This window comes from Haemorhous mexicanus, chromosome 10, assembly GCF_027477595.1.
Source record: "Haemorhous mexicanus isolate bHaeMex1 chromosome 10, bHaeMex1.pri, whole genome shotgun sequence".
NCBI lineage: Eukaryota > Metazoa > Chordata > Aves > Passeriformes > Fringillidae > Haemorhous > Haemorhous mexicanus.
In genome coordinates, this window is record NC_082350.1 from 7,856,576 (window position 1) to 7,876,015 (window position 19,440).

Below are 19,440 nucleotides of genomic sequence, written 5' to 3' on the forward strand. Positions count from 1 at the left end.
CAGTGTAGGGGGATAAAATATAAGAAAATAAAAAAAGATAGTGTAGAAAATAGTCTTACCCCTAAGGAGTTGCAGCTGGGCCAGTTATCAAAGAGTAGGAAGAGGCCTGAATTTAACAGGCCACAGCTGTAACCAATGAGAAGAGTGCTATAAAAGAGTGGGTGGGTGGTTGAGAAGGGAACTGGAGTCAGTTGGCTGCTTTGTGAAGAAGAGTCAGTGCTCTGAGGAGCTGCCCCTGAGAAACACCAAGGAGGACTGAAACTTTCACGATAGGAGACAACAGTATGGAACCCCTGCACTAAGATGATAACACTGCAGGACAAGAGCTGGCTGTCCCTGAGCACCGTGGGGCCCTGGAGACCACCAGGCCAGGCAGGCTCACCCAGGGAGCCCCGGCTGCCCAGGGTGAGCTGAGCCAGGGTGCTGCAAGGCAGAACTAAACCACAGCACCTGCAGCCAGGCGGGAAGGAGATGGGGGAAATGCAGCCGGGCAGAACCAGTGATGGGAGGGCTCTGACCAGAAGGGAACAGGGGCTGGTCAACCTGGGACTGGGGAGGTGGTTTGGACATGTCCCAGCCCACCCATCAAACCACTGAGACAAACATCAACTCTGCTTTGGAGCACTATGACTCCAGGGTAACAGGACAAGCACAGTGTCATCATGGACATTGCCCCTGGCAGGTAATACTTTACTTCCAATCTCACCATAAACACCACACCTAAATGCTTTCTTTCTTTATCATCAGTGGGTCTGTCTGGAGGAGCAGAGTTCATCAAGCCATTATAAAGTTGTTTTTTTCAGGTCAAGAGCAATAGAACCATATGCATTTCTCAGTCTTCTGGGCTTTTTGATAATAGGGACCTTAAATACCTTTATCACTCTTCCCCTATCTTGCTTTTGGATTGGAATGTTAATACCCTCTCTATTAAGTGAGTCAGATCATCTGTGCTTTCAGGTTCTGTGTGCATGTCCTTGGGGGAAAGCCAGACTTTGCCTCCTTTTGGAAGGCTGGTAATTTTTACAAGGTAAGTTCCAGGGCCAGGTGAGGTTCTTTAGAATGCTGAGCATGGTAAGGGAGGTAAAACTGAGGGCTCAAAGGTGAAGGCAAGTGCATGTGGCAAGCAGGCACAACTGAAGTGTTTGTTTCCATTGTCTTGTTTTGGATCTTAAATCATGGTTTAGGGCATTTTTTGCACGTCCTTATTTGGAACTAATTTTCACTCTATTGTGTCTGGTCAGTGTCCTGTGTGTGGGCTTGTGCACAGAAATTCTGATTCAAAAAACCCTCATGTTACCCTCAGTCTGTTTTATGCCTCTTAGGATGTAGAAGTAACCCCCAGCAACCCCCATAAACAGCAGGACTGTAGCACCAGAACTACAAAAAAAGCTGAGGGATAAAAAAAATAATCCCTCTAACCCCTGAACCTCCCAGGCCAAACAGACTCTGGCTCTGAACAGCTCAACACAGTTCAATTATTTTTTACAGTGTTTAATTTGCCACTATATGGCAGTAAAGAATGTCCTGGCTTAAAATTAAAATTGAAAAAAAACCCCAAACCCTAAGCCCCTGAAGGGCTCAGCATGCTAAAACCACACACCTGAGGTGGTTACTGCATTATACACATACCTGGAGAAAGCAGGAGCAGAACTCTTTAGTGCCCCAGCCAGCACAGGTGTCCTTCAGCACAGGTGGTCTCCTCTCTTCAAGCTGGTGTCCCAGCACACAGCTCTATGTTACTGTCATTCCCTCCACTCTCACAGGGGCAAATTCAACATGTGACCCCTACACAAACTTGCAGTCTCTCCATGACTGGTGTCAGCAGTAACTGAGCCAACACTAGGATCCTCAGAGTAACAGACTACTCATTACAAAACTCTGCTCCTGCAGCGCAAAGGTGATTTTTCTTAATGAAAAAATGCCAACTGGCAATTACCTGTGCAAGAACAGTCAGTCCTCTTACTGGAGGCAAGCTCAGCAGAGAGCCATTTTCAGAGGTAGAGGCAAAGAAACCACAGAGTACCTGATGTTATTCTACTGTCAGACTGTAGCAGCAGAAACAAAGAAACAGCATTATCCACCCTAACATAAGAATGTTCTCCTCCCCAGTGGTAAAACAGACTTTTGCCAAGTCACTGGTAAGCCACAGCTGGAAGCTTTTAGCTGGAAGCTGCTGGAATTTTTAGTGGTCTATCTGCTGGCTTTCTCCCAAACTTTACATTAGTCTTCATGAAAAGAAAATCCTTTGCATGGAACATGATCAATACTTCTAAATCCAAAGCAACAGATACAGATCTCCAAAGACATAACAACTGATTAATAAAGCAATGAATAAAAAGAAAATGGACAAAGCTGAACAAAAAACTAACCCCTCAGTTTTTCCACATCCCAGGTGGTCTGTGTATACCTTCATCTGAGCAATGAACAGGCAGTCCCCTCCCAAAAAAAAAAACTCAGAAGATGTTTTATTTTTTAAAGTGTTGCAATACAACAAATACATGATCTGTACAAAGGACACAAGAGGGCCAGTTTAAATACAATCAGGAGAAAGGAGTCCTCATATTCACAGTCCTCAGACAACATCTTCTACCAGAACCTGAACCAACAACTTAAGGATTCACTTAAAAAACAAACTAAAAACCAAACCCACCCCAAACAAGTTAAAAAATGTAAAGGTCTCCAAAGAGTCTGTGGGTGTATTGTCTTACAGCAGAGCTCATGGGGCATTCTGTGAAGGGTCACAATGGCATCTTATTGCCCTCAATGCTGATTTTCACTGCATGGGCCGATCTGCTTTTTTTCCTGATATCTGTGAATTTCCGCATCTGTTTGTCCAGTCGACTCACCCCTTTCTTAGAGGTCCCCTGGAACTTAAAAAATAAAACTAATAATTACCACTGAAAAAAAGCAGAGGCCCCAGAGGTCCAAGGCAAGCGACACATGCGAGGTTGCGCCTGGGCAAAGATCTGTCTGTTATCCTCCCAGAAGGGGAAAATGCCGCCCAGTAGCTGCAGGGCCCAGGTGGAGGCAGTGGCACTCACAGCCATTACAGTGCAGGGTCAATCACTGTGTAGCTGGATACCATTTGGAAATATTGTATCTATTGGCTGCAGCTATGTCAGAACCACAGGGCACCAGTGTCACCACTCTGGACTTCTTGCAGGAGTTAGACACAGATACACTGTGACTAAGGCTGACATATCAATTTCAGGCTGCCATTTATTTTAAAAGTCAGGGATTAGTATTTAGAAAGCAAGGGATTACTGAACCAAGGCAGTGTAGGGGGTAGCAAAAAGAAATGCCTAAGCTGACCATACAAGCATTGCATTTCATCTCTGTATTTGAACTGCAAATGAAAACCAGGTGGTGTTAACAGTTATTCTGCACAGATTAATTCAGTGATGGTGTGCTGAAATGCCACTGAAGACAAACAGCAAGGACCTTCCAAGCCATAGCCAGTGCTCCCCAGAAAGCAATTTTCCTTAACTAGACAACAGAAACAGTAAGCGATGGAAACATGACACTTTTAAGTTTGGGAGAAACAGTGATATCCAAAACAAGCTACTTAGTATCTGAAAAACACATCCATTAGAAACTTGTTCCCATGACTAAGGAAGGTGCTCCTGACATGCTGATTTTAAATAAGGTTTATTCATAAATCTGTTCACTATTCATTGAAATTATACCCAAAAATTTCACAGTGATGTTTAAGAAAATATTGTTTTAAAAACAAATAAATATGAAGCTTAATATGACCTCAACAGTTATCTATGGCTTGTGCTCACCTCTTCCCGTCACTGTTAGCCTGTGGCAGCCTGGCTCACAGCATTGAAATGCATACCAGGAATTGTCAAAGCAATTCCCATTGATGCATGTTCTAACCACACTCACAGCAGAGGATTCTTCTCCCCCGGTCTCATTCTGTAGTTCCCATCAACCACCCTTATTGTCTCACATCATCCTACTTCCTTGAACAAGCAGGTGTGAAAAACACCTCCCCATGCCCCAGTCAGAGATCAGCCACAGACACTGGCATGCAGTGACATGAGCTCCTGTACCAAGGGTTAAGAATTCCCATGTGTCGCTTCAGGTGAATCTGGAAAAGCTAATTGTGTCAGAACAGCATTCAAAACCACAGGTGGTGCAAAGCTGGTTTTGAGCACAGGTATTTTCACTGAACTCCTGTCATTTGGGTACCCTGAAGCTGTGCAGGCAGGAGCCATGGCAGAGGTTATGAGCTAGAGCCTGTTTTCTTCTGTACAAGTTCCCTTGTAGGTCACAGTACAGACACGAGAGAATTAAGGAGAGTTTTCCAGGTTAAAGTTAGGGTGTACACACTCCTGTCCTGCATGTGCAAACTGCCAACAGCTGGAGCACATGCACTGTTCACACCTCCCTCGAGGGATACCTCTCCAACTTGGGAAGGCAGTGGTATGGCTACAGGGGCATCCTGTTGCCTTCAATGCTGAACTTGATGGCCCGATGCACTTTGCTGAGTCGTTTCTGTTCAGCAAACCGTCTCTTGTGCTTTTCCAAGCGACTAATACCTCTCTTAATAGTCCCGGGCTAGAAACAACATCTCAATTAATGGACAGAAGGAGAAAGAACAGCAGACAGCACAGCAATTGTTACTTCTCCCACTTACACATACTCTACCACATATACCCCTTTAAATGAAACTGTATGAGTAGATGGATGAAGACAAAGCAACACAAAGGCCTCCACCAAAGCTGTTCATGTTTACCAAAACCTCAAAGGTTTCCCAAACTGGATTATTAGAACATGATACAAAAGCTGGGAGGGGTATAAAAACATCAGTGCAATGACACAGGTACTGAACTGCAGCTTTAGCTCAAAATGCTTTAAAGCAAGAGGCCTGTAACCAGAGTCTCACCTGAGAGAGAAATTCTAGAAAAGTTAACTCAAAAATCTCTTTTTGGTCAGAGATGTTTTCCTGTGAAAATATGTGATGAGCTTAGAGCAGCCTACTTATTGGAGAATTTACTGTCCACACTCACTACAAGAGGCCCTTAAAAGAACTACCCTCCTGTCCAGTAACCATGGCAATATGGTGACAGAATCCCAGGCTTAGGAACAGTCACCAGGACACTGCCAGTGCTTACCCTGGAGGACTCCATCTCCACGTTCCACTTGGGCCTGACAACGTAGTCTTTGTTGGAGGGCATTGGGACCCTCGCACGGGCACAGAACCCAGGGTCCCCGGGCCTGAGAGCCCTGCGGAAAAAAGGATATGACTGTTATGGACAAATCTTACCCAGAAAGAAGTAAAGCCACCCAGTGTGCTCTCCTCTGAAACACAATGTATACCACTGCCTCTAAAACCACTACAGAAATTCCACAGTGGTAGTGCCACCACAAAACTTCACTTAAAAAAAAACCCCAAACTACTTATATATCCAACCTACTTTTCTTCTCCTGTTAATACTTTCTCCAGGTCCCTACGGGGAGTCTGACCACCAGAGCTGCAAGAAAAATAAATATTTATAGGCATCTATACACAGAGAAAGAAATTTTAAAAGACAATAAAGTATGTTAAAAGAGAAGAGAAACCATAACTGACAATGCTTTTACACTTTTTACTTCCTTTAGTATTTACACACCATTCGGTTTCTCTTGATGAAGCCTTAGAAGAATTTTGTGTTTCTGCCTGCTATTCATACCTGCTCATTTTCCTTCGATGAGGCATCTGCTCCAAATCTCTCTGTTCTCTCTCTTCTCTGGTCATGCCTTTGTAGTTTGAGGTAAGGCCGAAGATGGGTCGAGACCATTCATCTATTAAAAAAATGATTAGTTAACAAAGACCAGGCTTTTGTTTCTCTTAACCACTCGGGTGATCAAGTACAGCTTTGAAATTTGTGGCGAGTATTTATGCTTCCTTTCAACCAAAGAATTTTTGAGCTCTTAGTATTTAATGGAAAACCAGCCTTGTGAACAGAAAGCAAGAGCTTTCATCCCCAAAATTTCTTTGTTGCCTGCTCTTCTAGAACATCTCCAATCTCTCAGAAAGAATACTCAGTGTCAGGACCTCCTGCACAACTCGAGAATGCTATTTTAGAAATAGGCAGAAAAGGTCCTAAGAATGGCTGCAGACTGATGATAAACTGACATTCTGGATGGTAATGCACTCCACATGGAGTACAGTTGAGTATTAATAATTCAGTCAGCTAAGTTCTCTCTGAAGTCCATGGAATAAACAGCCCTCTGGCAGCACCTTCCTGCCTTTTCAGCATATACAAAAGATCTGGACAATGAGCCAAGAGAGAACGGCAGCAAAACAAATGCCATCCTGTAGTTTAAGACAATGAAACAGGTGCATGCAGAAGCTAATGTAACAGTGCTTGTTAAGAGCTGTACAAAGTTATGAAACCCATCAGTGAGGTTCCTACACTGCAGAATCTTTTCTACAGACAACAGTAGTGCATCAGAAACTGATGCAGAAGTTCCATTCATCACCAGTGGAATCTCAGAAAGGCACAGGCAAGTTTACATACTGATCAGCTTCCCAGCCATGTCCTTGTTCGGTCTCGACTCCTTGGGGTGTTTGTACAGGTACATCACAGCCCTTCCAATGCCGCTGTGCTTCAGGGTCTCTTGGCTCACACTGGGCAGCTGCAGAGAAAAGGAAAAGTCAGAAAACAGCAATAAATTATGTCTGAACATAAATGGTGTCACTGAACTTTGCAGAAAGACCTTTCACTTAAACCAGCTTGGAAAGTTTAATGTTTTCGTTGTCCCACTGGGAATTGTTTAAAGTATCAAACACCTAAATCTAGAAATCTGCCATAACATTCTTGGTTTATACACAAAATTAGGTAGCTTTCTAGAACTTTTTGTTCCAATGCTCCCTAGTTTATATCACCCCAAAACTATGTTACTGCCTTCAAATCATTCATTCATAAATAAAAACTTACACAGCAAAGACACTCAAGCAATCAGCTTAGCCACAGACATTGAAAACCTACACTGAGTGTGAGGGACCTTCCTGTGCACTGCATGCTTTAACAGAAGAGAAAAGGGACTGCAAGGGAAGAAAATTCAGGGATGCACAGCAAGTAACTCTTCACTTAAATTTGGATATAAACCTGAAAAAGGCAGGCAGGGCCAATTCATCTAAATTCCTTTACACAAGCACACCTGTTGTGCAGGTTGCTTCCTTGTGTGTTTCACTGCACAGCCCATCAGTAGAGCTGCAGTTCATTTATCACCTCACATTTCCCTAAAGCACATGACTGTAAAACTGTGGACAAGCTCCATATCAAATGTGAAAAGTCAGGTCCAAACCTCTTGCAGGATCTTTAGAAGCTCTTCTCTTATTTTTAGGGCTGGCAGACTTCGGTCTGGAAGAGGAGAAAGCCACTCTTTGATGGCAGACATAACACCACTATCGATGAAAGTTTCTTTGAGATCCTGCCTAAAAAGTTTAAAGAGAAGCCCAAAAGTCATGTAATATAGCAACATCTTAATATGTGATGTTCCCTCAGGAAAACAGCATATCTGAGTTTCATGTTAATTTAAGAGGGAAAATTATGTACAATTTAATGTTTTTCAGGTCACCTAGCTTCAGCATTTACTTGGAATAAAAACAGTGTTTTACTGCATATTCAGTATAGCTGTAGTGTAACTGTGAAATCTTACAAATTCTGACTATTGCCCAGGGTTGCAGTTAATTGAAAGAATAACAACTCACTTTTTAAGATGCATAACTACAGTTGGTAGCAAAGTTAATTTCTTTAGTGCTGGTTTCTTCTGTGTATTCAGCTGACGATCCTCCTGTAGAGAGTTGAAGAATCAGCACAAGTTAATCAAAGAAAGAAATCAGCAACTCCCATTCTTTGCAACACTTACAAGAAAAAGACTAGTTTATTAAACTAGAAGTGCAACTTTGGAGTGATTACACTAATTTTTCCCCAGCTCTACAGCTCACCAACAATTATGCAACAATTTCTCTGAAAAAAGGGTCATCACTTTAGTCAGTATTTCCCAATAAAGCATCACATTAGGAGAGTGCTTCTAAATTTACGGGTTTTTTTCACTTCATGACTTAGACTGACTACAATAACTGGAGGTGCTCTATACTGTGCACAGATAACACTTTGTTAGTAAATCCTCACCTGAAAAACAGAAAAATAGCTAAGCAGAACAATGGGAAGGCAGAACATGTATTTTCACCTGCCATTTCAAAATTACTGCTATCCAAGGCCTGACTGTCACTATCTATTCAAAACTTGTCACCCATACAAAAACACCCAACGCAATCAACAGATTTCTGTCCAGCTCTGGTAATTCCTTTCTATTTGTCCTAATCCACTGAAGGCTCTTTCTGTGCAATGTTTGTTTTATTGCAAGGGAGAACATTCTTCTAATGCATCTCTTCCCTCTTCCTGCCCCAGTACTTCAAACTTTTACACCTAATTTGAAACATCCGGCTGTCATCTTGTCTGAGAAAGGCTTTCCTGCCAAGCCCAAGAAGTTTTGGTTGCCTTCCAGATTGCTTTCTCACTCTCCCCATCTTTCTGAACTCATTATCCTGATCTTGTTCTCAGGAAGATGTTTTTTTTTTGTTGCTATTTGTAAAGCTCCTCTAGTTTCTAAAGTTGTGTATATCCCTCAATTGGTTTTAATGTGTTTTGCTGTGCTGTTTGTTAATTTGATTGCTACTCCAACAAAACAGAAGACACCCGACAAAAGGCAAGATCCCCAAAAATCTTCCACAATAAGATATTAAACATTTCTCCTAGAAAAAGGCAGGCTGTCATGACAGAAGGTCCCATGAATCTGTTATTCTGATATCATTACCACTGCACTGTCATTTAAACAATTTGGTAAAGGACTCTTCTCAGAAACAAATACCAAAGTATGACAAATGCCAGTAACAACATAATGAATTTAAAGCATAGTCCCTTTCTCAGTATTTAACATACTACTAGGTAACTTATAGAGCACATATATATCCCTTTTTATAGAAGTTAATCTCAGCTGATGGAAGTTTAGCAACTTACCTAATTTTAATTTTAAAAACTAGTATTCTATCAAAATTTCAACAGAATGTTTTCATTTAGAATAGCAAAATAACATTTAGATGGTTATACAGACATTAGAAGCTTTCCGTAGTGTACCGATTACTCCTGCTGAATACAAGCCAGATTTTTGTATCTTACTAATCACACGATTTTCCCACAGAAGGGAACTGAATTTCAAGGAGTGTTTGGAGCCTGGAAAACTTACCTCAGCAGCTTCATTCATCTTCACAATCATGGCACTGACCACATCATCTGCGTCACTGATGAAAGTGCCCCCATCACGGTTTCGCCTGCGCTTGCCGCTCATGCTCTTCTTCCTCTGCAGCATCATGTCAAAATCTGACATGAAGTCCATGCTGAAACACAACCACAGTGTTAACTGATGGCCCTTGGTAGGAAATAATTTTGTGTTTCTGGAGTGTACAAACACTGTGTCTCAAGGTCCCTGTGAGATAATTAATTATCCTCAGTATGCAAAATGCAAAACTAGCAAAGGGCTCCCATGGCTCCCAGGCCTTGCTGTAATACCCAACATGTGCACACCTGTAATAACCAGGGTCCATAATGCTATTTCACTAAATGTGGCATTAAGAAAGGACTATGTAACACACTGACTTACTGCTTCCCTCTTTTGATGTTATCATCGGAGTCTGATTCATCTGCTGTCTCCTTCATGTCTCCATCGCCTTTCTCTTCCTCCAAATCCTCCTGGTTAAAACCCTGATGAGTACAGATAGTGCAAATCAGTGTATGGATCAGGTCTGAGCATTTACTCAGGTACATGACACTAAAAAAGCTTCAGGTAAGTCTTCAGAGGATCTAGAAAGATGAACAGTCTTTTTAATTCCCCCATGACTACTGTCACATCAACAATTCTCCCAAAAGATGAGCTGTAAATGTTATTTAACCCAAAGAGTACCCCAGTGAGTCTGGCAGATACAAAACTGACTCGATGCAGTACAAACATTCTCTTCAGATCTAGCAAGTCAACAGGAGATATTCACAGTAACACTTACCGTAAATTCCTCCTCTTCCTCATCACCAGATTCTCCAAATATATCTGCAATCAGGTTCCTGTGAAGGTAACAGCAACATTTATCTACTTGGACTATGAGATGTGCCTTTTCTGCAAAATCTCTAATGACTGTATGAAGATCTCCCTTTTGTTTTGTCTCCTTCTACTGACCTTTCTCTTCATGCCACCAAAACAGGTGAACAGTAATTCTCTGGTTGGGATTTATCCGTTTTCCATTCACCATCACTCCCCCTGTCTAAAACCCCAAAAGAATTCATATTCTTTCCCACTTACTCTTGTTCATTTCCAGATTCACTGTCACTGCCAAACAGATCTTTCCCTTTTTTCTTCCCAGCATTCTCTTTTCCTTCTTCTTCCTCCTCCTCACTATCGGATACAACACTTTTCTTCCTTTTGTCAGATTTCTCTGAAGCAGCGTCACTATCCGATTCTTCAGCATCGGAAAGGATTCGTACCTTTTTTGCAGCTGCCAGCAGAAAGGAGCATTACTACATGTCCCAGTAGCAGAGGGGACAACTGTTACTCTCAAATTATTCTCTGACTTGTCTTTCAACACCAGAATTGCCATTTCCTAAAATGCATATCCATTCTGAAGTGTTTTATTAAATCAGCAAATAGAACTCCCATACACCACATCTATCCATAAAAAAATTGTAATTTCAAATCTCTCACCCCCCAGTATATGAAAAAAGCGCACAGGAAAAAATTACTAGAGAAACAGCAATGAAGTAAATAAATAACAAACTACCATGCCAACAGATGCCAGTTAGACCCTTACAGTCTTCTGTTAGGGCTGCTTATTACTCAGAAGCGTTAGATACACATTCACACAGCAATGCAGTCAGAACAACAGCCGCTACAAATGCAGTTCTACTCCAAAACTAAATCTGATTTATGGATTCTCAACTTAGGATGCTTTATTCACACAAAAGCAATGATTTAACTTTCACACCTCTACCTGTCACAGCACAGTATAGTTTCTTACGTGTTTTCTCACTGTCATCCTCACTATCAGAAAGGATGGCTGTTTTCCTCTTCACTGTCTTTTCTTCCTCTTTTTCATCTTCATCACTGTCTGATATTTTACGTCTCTTAGGAGCTTCATCTTCACTGTCAGAGCCCTGAAATCCTTTCCTTACATGCTCATTATCTGAATGATGAGAGTCATTCTGCACCTTTTCCTTCCTGTCCTCCCCATCGCTATCTTCAGACTCTATCTGCTTGTGTCTGGACACATCCTCGCTCTCCGAGTCGCTGGCTGGCTGCTTCTGAGGTTCTTCACTCTCAGAGTCGCTGGCTGGCTGCTTCTGGAGCTCTTCACTCTCAGAGTCGCTGGCTGGCTGCTTCTGGAGCTCCTCGCTCTCGGAGTCGCTGGCTGGCTGCTTGTGTGATTCCTCATTTTCAAAATCACTGCTGTGATCCCTTGGAGGTTCTCCATTGTCAGAGTCACTCGCTCGATGATTTAAGGCCTCTTCATTTTCAGAGTCACTTAAATGCCGGTTTGGACGGTCCTCAGTATCAGAGTCACTGTCTTTCTCTCCATGAGTTGCTTCATTTTCTGAATCACTCACATTGTTATTTGGGGGCTCCTCATTATCTGAGTCACTTTCTTTTTGCCTTGGGTTATCTTCATTTTCAGAGTCTGTCATATGAGGCTCTCCCACTTGCCCATCATCTTCTCCATCACTGTGTTCATTCTGAAACAGAAAAATAATCTCAGACAACTAAGCAAAAACACCTTAAAAAGTAAAGAAAAAATGGTCCAAATTTTTGCTTGTCCTTTCTCCAATGTGAATACACAAGGTGCTGCAAAATGAAATAATGTCTATGTTGAAGTAATTAGACAATTTGCATCAAATACTTCATATCAAAAAAGGTATTATCCATGGAAGTATGTCCATCCTGCAGCTCCACGGTATTTTGAAAACCATAAGAGAATTCATAGAATACTTAAATAAGCATGTCTAAGAAGGGTCCAGTTGCTCAAGGGTAAAAAGGCTTAGTACTTTTATTTTAACAGGTCAGGCCTTCAAAGTGGTTTAGTTGAAATTCCCAGTAACAAAGCAAGAAAGAGTATCTTGCATTTGTCATTTTATTTTCCTGAAGATCTCAAACAGATGTTTTCTGTGTGAAATACATCTTACTGAAACACCACATGCATTACGCTCCAAATGAAGCTAGCGCCTGTTGTTCTTTGTCGAGGTAACCCATTTAAGAACAACTCAACCCCAAAAGCCTAGCAAAAAACAAGAATAAAGTTTTAGTCAGACCTTTCAGAGTATTGCTGTTAACCAGCTTTGTGTTTCAGATTCAACAATTCTCTCCCCTGTGCTGACAGCTCCCATGCTTATCCAGACACCCAAGATAAGCCATGCACAAACACACCCATCTGGGAACTTCAGAACTGAAACAATCCTTTGACTTTTCTACACAGCAAAACAATATTGAGGCACATGCTCCATTCTTAAGAGGACATCTCAGAAGCCACCTTACTAAGTATAATTAGTTACGGCATCATCTTTTATCATTCCAACATCTAAAATCTACTTGGAAAAAAATTCTTAATCGCATTTACCTGAGAATATGAAATTAGACTTGAAAACTCATTCCATTAATTCAGCTCTCACAGCTACTGTCACCATAATCCTGCTTTCAGCTGAAAACAACAACATCGTACAAGGAACTTCTCTTTCACATACTCAACTCAAAGCCTCAATCAGGCTCTCCTCAGTCATTCTGTCTCAACTATAAACTTGTTCTACTTGCAAACTGAGTATTTATTGTGACAGGAGATGCTTTAAGACCTATATGTCCTGAAGTTTCCAAATCTTTTTTTTCTGCAATTTAATTTCCTTGGAAACAGACTTTCTATCTATTTTTATTTTCTCTAGTCGTTCTACTCCCACATTCAGAGCCATAAAAAAATGTAGGTGTAGCTGCCCTACACCTACAACAAAGAATACTACTGATCTTTAAAATGCATGATGCAGGAAGAATTTAAAATACAATTAATTTCAATTGCTTTTAGGAAGTACTTCCTCCTTAATTATTCTAAGTGGCAAAGAGCATTGCTTTTTATGACTTTGGACTTTATATACTTATTCCTTTGGCTAGCACTTAATAAAGATCTTCTAAATTACTTCAGAATAACTAACAAAGTTACTGAACAATAAAAAAAAACCCAGCACCATGAAATTTTAAAACATGCACTCCAAATACTACTTCACTATTTCCATGTTATTTAATGCTAACCACAAACAGCTGCTGTGACAATCTAAGTTGTTTTCTCTCTGCTGCTTGTTCCTGTCTCTACAGCAATGCATCTTTTGAATCTTTCATATCCAAAAATTCTTATTTCTCCTCACAGAAAGGAAACATGGTTTCGTTAAAACATGAATCTGGAATTTCAAAGAAATATTAATATTAGGAAGTGACAGAACTGAGGATGTACTCAACTGCTCTCTGCTTGTTAATATTTTATTCCCTTACCAAAAAATCACTTTGATTGCCCTTCTCCTGCCTAGGAGGATAGGTTCATGTGGGCTAGGTTTATCCCACATAAACCTACCACAGGTGTGTGTGACAGATCTTCCCTGACTGTATTACTTTAGACTAAAGAAAAGCGCAGCTGGAAACAAAACAGAAAGCAGATTCCACAGCAGTTACAGGTAAGGTCATTGAGAAACACTGAAATCAAATTGGTATCTACAGTAACAAAAATTATTTAATCCTTGTTTTTCTACCATTTAATTTTGTGTGTGTTTGCCTGTCTTCTCTCAATGTCAGATGGTGAATGCTGAACAGTACTGGTAATTATGTCAGCAGTAATAAAAGATTTTGCTAAACAAACCCAAGAAAATTAATAAAAATAGTCCTCTTTAAGATATTAGGACCCCAGCTTCCAGTTTAGGAATTCTTTGGTGAACAAATAAACAAAGTTAAGAACCAACAAGAATCAGCAATGATTCTTCATATTTCTAAGGTGAGAAGTGTGGCTGCAGGTTATATATGCACCTGTTCAGAATTACACACTAAATTACAAAGAACTTCTTATGCAAAACCTTGGTGAGAAGACACTGTAATTACAGAGCATTATTACAAGATTCCAAATCTTTAACCTGTTACTGCAAACTGCCAATCACTGTTGAGAATGAAGATGTTTGGTGAGGGAGAGCAGACACACAGCAGTCAGACTCAGCCAGCGGTCACAGCAGCTCAGCTGCTGCAGTGGGAGCACCTGAGGTGACACAGGTGTCCCTGCACACTCTGGGCACACGGGCTCCACCTCCTCGAGCCCAGTGAGGAGAGCTGAGCCAGGCAGCACCGCTGTCAGTGAGGGCAGCGCTGCCCCAGAGCCCCCACCCAGCATCACAAAGCACCTTCTGCAGCACAGCTGAGACCCTGCACAGGGCAGGACCTGCCCACAGCCTGCAGTGCAAGAGGCTGCTGCACACAATTCTTTAATCTACATGTTTTGGAATATAATTGATATAAAAAACGACCAATTTCCCAGTAAAATGACAAAATGCTGCTGAGTATGCTTGATAGTCTTCACTTTCCCTTTTTTATTTGTTCATCTCTACAAAACTGTTTTCAAAGAAATGAAGTATGTAATTTTTGAGTTTTCTAGTTTTCATTTTCCAAATGATTGACTGAAAGATCAGACATCCTCAAAATGGAGTAGGTCTCAGGTAATTGCTACTGCATTTTTCTCTAATTCCTTTGCTTTCTTTTCTTCCTCCTCTTTATCTATAAATATTTTAATTGAGATGTCCTTGATTTTTATTTAATGAAAGAGTTCTATAACATGAGGCTTTAGTACAGTATAAAATAAGGAATATATCAAAATCAAATTTACAGTGTTACACTTCTACATAAAAATTACAGCTACCAAGCAGTTTATTGGATTGACATGCAGCCACTTTTAAGAGCTACTTCTTCGATAATTTAGTAACTTCAACAAAATGGAACCCATCCACTACAATTTCATGAAAGATGAATATTAAACTAAGACCTACACAACCATCATGGGCATATCAGCAAGTTCCTCCTTTTTTTCAGAAGTGTCACATATTTGTGTTTGTTAACAGTAAGAGTCTAACCACAACTTAATTCATGAAACAGCAGCAACTCGGTGGAAGTGTAAAAATGAAGTTATTACAGATTCCCGTATGAGCCTGACTTGGACAAACACTGTAAACATGATTTCAGATTCATTACTGTACTAAAACTAATTCTAATTGTCTAAAGCAGAATCAGTAAGGACATCAAGGAGAACATTTATAGATAAAGTGGGACTGGGGGAAGGAAAGCCAGAAAAGAATTGTGGAAAAGAAAAACCCACATACCTGAGACCTACATAAGTAATTCCTCAGGATTCCCCTTTTCTTTAAAGTTAAAAACCTGAAAGAAAAGTTTGAAATTTTAAAACTTTGGTTCTTTACATCTGAGTTCTAAATTAGAGACAAAAATCGTAATTAAATAGACTTAACTGATTAGGCTGTCTAAAAAGTTTTTATTACCTTTGAGTGTAATTTCTCCCACACACTCCTAAAGATGAAGAATATAAAAGGATGAGAGAATATTTAAAGTAACTAATATGACAAATGACTGAAAGCTACTCCTTTCAAAGATGGCCGCTCCACGTTCTTGCCTTTTGAGTGCAAAGAGAACTCAACGGAGGGAAAGAAAAATTAAGACTTCATAGCAAAACAAAAGATTTGGTGAGCTAAATCAAATAAAGCATTAAGGCTTGACAACTCTCATTTAGTATTGGTCAAAAAGGTGGCTTAGCTTGGCTCTTTCAATTGACTTTCTGAAGTATTTTATCTGCAGAGGAATATTCAACCACCATCACAGAACAAAGTCTTTAAAATACAGACACCTCAGCATGTGAAGAGGACCAGTTAATAGTGATAACTGGTACTCTCTGCTCACCTAAATCTGAAGAAATGCTGCAGATGTAAACAACAGTCACCTACCTTGCCACAGTAAGTAAAATTAAAATTTCAGAGAAGTTTAGAAAAGAACCATAAATCAATGACAAAGAAAAAGATTAATAATATTGTAGCAGCAGCATGACTTTTCACACACTCATCACACTTTTCTTTCATAAAACAGAAGTACTAAATTCCTCCAGACAAACAGTTATTCTTCCCAGCCTGAGAAATGTGTTCCTGCCACAGTGAAATTGTAATTGTCACAGTGGGAGATGCTGCCTCACACCAAATCTATTTCTTCCCTTGGAAATATCAACACCTATCACAAAAAGTAAATTCCAAATGTGCTTTACAATTAAGTTCAAATACATGGGAAGAACTTTCATTTTATAAAAATACAATCTTCATCTACTTTCTAATTCTGAGGGAAGTATGAATTCAATAAAGGCAGGGCAAAAAAAAGAAAAAATAAAAAAAAAGGATTTTAAATTATGCCACAGTGGAGTCAAGCCTTCTCTCACATCAGCCTTTGCTTTGTTGCATTTTAAGCAATTTCTAACACATATAATACTGAAAACCCAGTCAGAGTAAATCCTGATCTTTACATAAAATAAAGCAGAATAGCAGAATGCTATGAAATGGCTTTGATGACAGTTTTTATAAAGTATCAAAAAGTTCTCTGTAACTTTGTTGGCAGAAGACCTGAATTCACAGGCCAAACTTACCCCTTCCAACTAAGACCTGATGTAGCTCTAATGTATGTGAGTCACAAACAATTCTCAAAAATTAAATCTCAACTTTCCAAACTGTCCTAGAAGTCTAAAGGGAGCCTTCTGTTTTACCAGAACCTCCTCTCAGCCCAGTCAATCCACAAATGAAGTGACTCTGCCCCAGAAACAATCCTGGACCAAAACCTTCCATGCTGACACTTCTCCAAGGGGGAACCACTTCAGAGGAAAAACAAGTCCTATTTAGGAACCTTAACCTGCTCCACATGCACACCTGCTCCTTTGTGAATGACAAGGTGGAAACCGGCACAAAGCAGACTCAAGAGCCAGTGTCCCCATCTGACATGGAAACTGGGAGAGCATTTATTCTCTGTCAAGGAAATCACCACCTCCAAAGTGTGTGGTTTTACAACACTGTGCAGAATTTCAGGTACAAATTCCTCATAACTCCAACATTTTATCTCTGTGAAATCGAGGTGAACTGAGTACAACCTACTCAAGTTCAGAACAGTGTTGTGCTACCATAACAAGAAAAAAAAAATCAAACAAACCCTAGCCAACATACTTGTCAAGAGACTATCCAACGCTTTTTTTATGGAAATAAAGTTTTGCCCGATGGAACCCTTAAGAGGAACTAAATAAACACGTATGTCTCGGTTACGAGAGAATGCCACTTTAAATAGCAACAAAAAAGAATTCACAGAAGAGTAAACTTCATCTAGATAAAGGTCCCTTAGTACCTCTGAATGGTGCCCTACACTTCCATTCTCCGATCCAGAATGTTGTTCGTTTCCTTCATCTTCCACATCAGATCCTGAGTCTCGCTCGTCCTGCACTGGAGTAGCTCCTCCATCATCTATTTCGAGATTTAAAAAAGAAAGTAAAACTCAGCGTTTAAAGGAACCGCACGGGAACCGGCGGGCTCCCGCTCTAACGGGGCAGGGAAACGGGGCTGTCCGAACAAACCACCTCAGACACCCCCGGGAGCGCACAAAACCCCCTACACCAAGCGGGCAGCGCCTGCTGCACTGCCCAGACACCGGGCTGTTGCAGCAATTAACGCCCTCAACGCTGCCCTCAGGCCGGGACCCGCCGCTGTCCCCCCGAACCCGCGGGCCCTGCCGTGCCCGACGTCCTCCCCGGAGGGTGCTGCGCGCCCCGCCGCTACCTGACTGCTCCCCGCCGTAGTAGTGGGTGTCCATGCCGCGCCCCGCGGTGGCGGCGGGCGCTGCCCCGGGCGCTTCCTCAGCGCGGGCCCGGCCCGGCCCCGCCGCCTCGCACAGGAACAAGATGGCGCCTCCCCGCCCAGCAGCCCCCGCCCCACGCGCACGGCCCGCCGGGTCTCGCGAGACTTCCGGGGCAGCGGCCGCCAGGGGGCGGCGGCCGCTCCGGCCGGCCCCGCCCCGTGGGCTCGGGCACAACAAAGCCGGGAAGGTTTTGGCCTCTCCGCTTTGCTTCCCTCCCACCCCACACCCCCACCCTTCGAATAACGCTGGGTTTGAGCTTGACAGCTGAACCGCTGGGGAAACTGAAGGAGCCTTGGAGGATAAAAGGCTGTTTGTAGGCCCTGGGTGACCACGGCAGTGCTCAGCTGCAGGGCGACCTGGCTGCGATCCTGGCAAAGGCGCTGCCTTGTCTGAGCCCTGCGGGAATTGCCAGGAGACCAAACCAACCCCTGACACTGTAAATGGCTGCTCGGAGCCACAGCCCTGAGCTACACGAGAGTTCCCAACACGTCCCTTCTGCCAGACAAAGGGCCATCTGCTGCGATGCTTCCCACAGGGACTAAGGGCAGGAGATCTGGAGGGCGATCTAGAGCATTAAAGATTTTACCATTTAAATAATAGGTAAATTTATCTTCTCTTTACAAGCAAAGTCAGCAAGATTAACGTGCATCTCCACAAGAAGGTGGCGAAGCAGAGCAGAGCTCAGGCACACAAGTGGGCTCTGATGCTGCCTCGGAGGGGGCTGGCAATGTTCATGTTTGCAGCCGGCTGGAAGGGGAGCCACCTTGGCCATGGAAAGGAAGGACAGGTTCTCCCAGCAAATTTAGGCCTGGCTGTCCTGGCTGAAGCTCCAGTTCAATCTAGTTCATGTGTGGGTGGTTCTCCAGATTTAGCCTTCCAGGATTGACTGAAAGTTCACCCTGAGCTCCCGGGGGATGGAGACTTCCGGAGTAAACGTGGCCAGGGCAAAACAATGCTCGTATGTTTCAGGGATTGTTGTGTTCTGTTTCAATAGCCCCCATCCTCTGAGTAGTAGCATTACTCATGTATTTGGCATGCACATGATATGCTAGTTGAGGGTTATTAGGGATGGCTACTGTCATTCATGCAGCATTTCACAATGATGAATCTAATAAATACCTACAGTGCTGGTGACCTGCCCCTCTGTCATAAAAACACCTTCATTTTCTAGGGAAATACAGGTCAATATCAGACAGATAGAAAACTGCTGCCCATGTCATCTGGTGTATTTCATAGCAACAGTGACTCTTCTGATTCTGCATGCTGCACCCTTGTTCAGAGTCATCAACATTTAGTAAATTGAGTATTTGGAGCAAAATGAGTCTAATTCTTCTGTGCTAGAGGCACCTTGGAGTGGATGGCAGAGAGGTTAAGCCATTATTAACCAACACTTTCTGTCCAGCAGCCAGCACAGTTTCATGCAGGGAGTTCAGTGTACCAGGCTAAACA

The 19,440-nt window shown here is 42.0% G+C and overlaps 1 protein-coding gene across 3 annotated transcripts; it reads right to left on the reverse strand.

Annotated features, from left to right (window-relative positions):
• Positions 1–2,439: 2,439 nt before the first annotated feature.
• IWS1 (interacts with SUPT6H, CTD assembly factor 1) lies at positions 2,440–18,050 on the reverse strand. 3 transcript variants are annotated; one of them, XM_059855240.1, is made up of 15 exons: positions 17,913–18,050; positions 17,485–17,600; positions 11,063–11,774; positions 10,351–10,543; positions 10,058–10,115; positions 9,661–9,761; positions 9,247–9,397; positions 7,709–7,791; positions 7,303–7,432; positions 6,513–6,630; positions 5,682–5,793; positions 5,427–5,483; positions 5,124–5,235; positions 4,409–4,566; positions 2,731–2,870 (listed from the first exon to the last, which is right to left on the reverse strand). In XM_059855240.1, exons 1-14 carry the CDS (start codon positions 17,944–17,946, stop codon positions 4,438–4,440), a joined length of 2,106 nt encoding a protein of 701 aa, XP_059711223.1. In that variant the 5' UTR covers positions 17,947–18,050; the 3' UTR covers positions 2,731–2,870; positions 4,409–4,437. The 3 variants fall into 3 exon arrangements, with proteins under 3 accessions (XP_059711222.1, XP_059711224.1, XP_059711223.1); XM_059855239.1 differs by lacking the exon at positions 4,409–4,566 and having other exon boundaries at positions 2,440–2,870; XM_059855241.1 differs by lacking the exons at positions 4,409–4,566; positions 17,913–18,050 and adding an exon at positions 15,426–15,480 and having other exon boundaries at positions 2,440–2,870; positions 17,485–17,606.
• Positions 18,051–19,440: the final 1,390 nt, after the last annotated feature.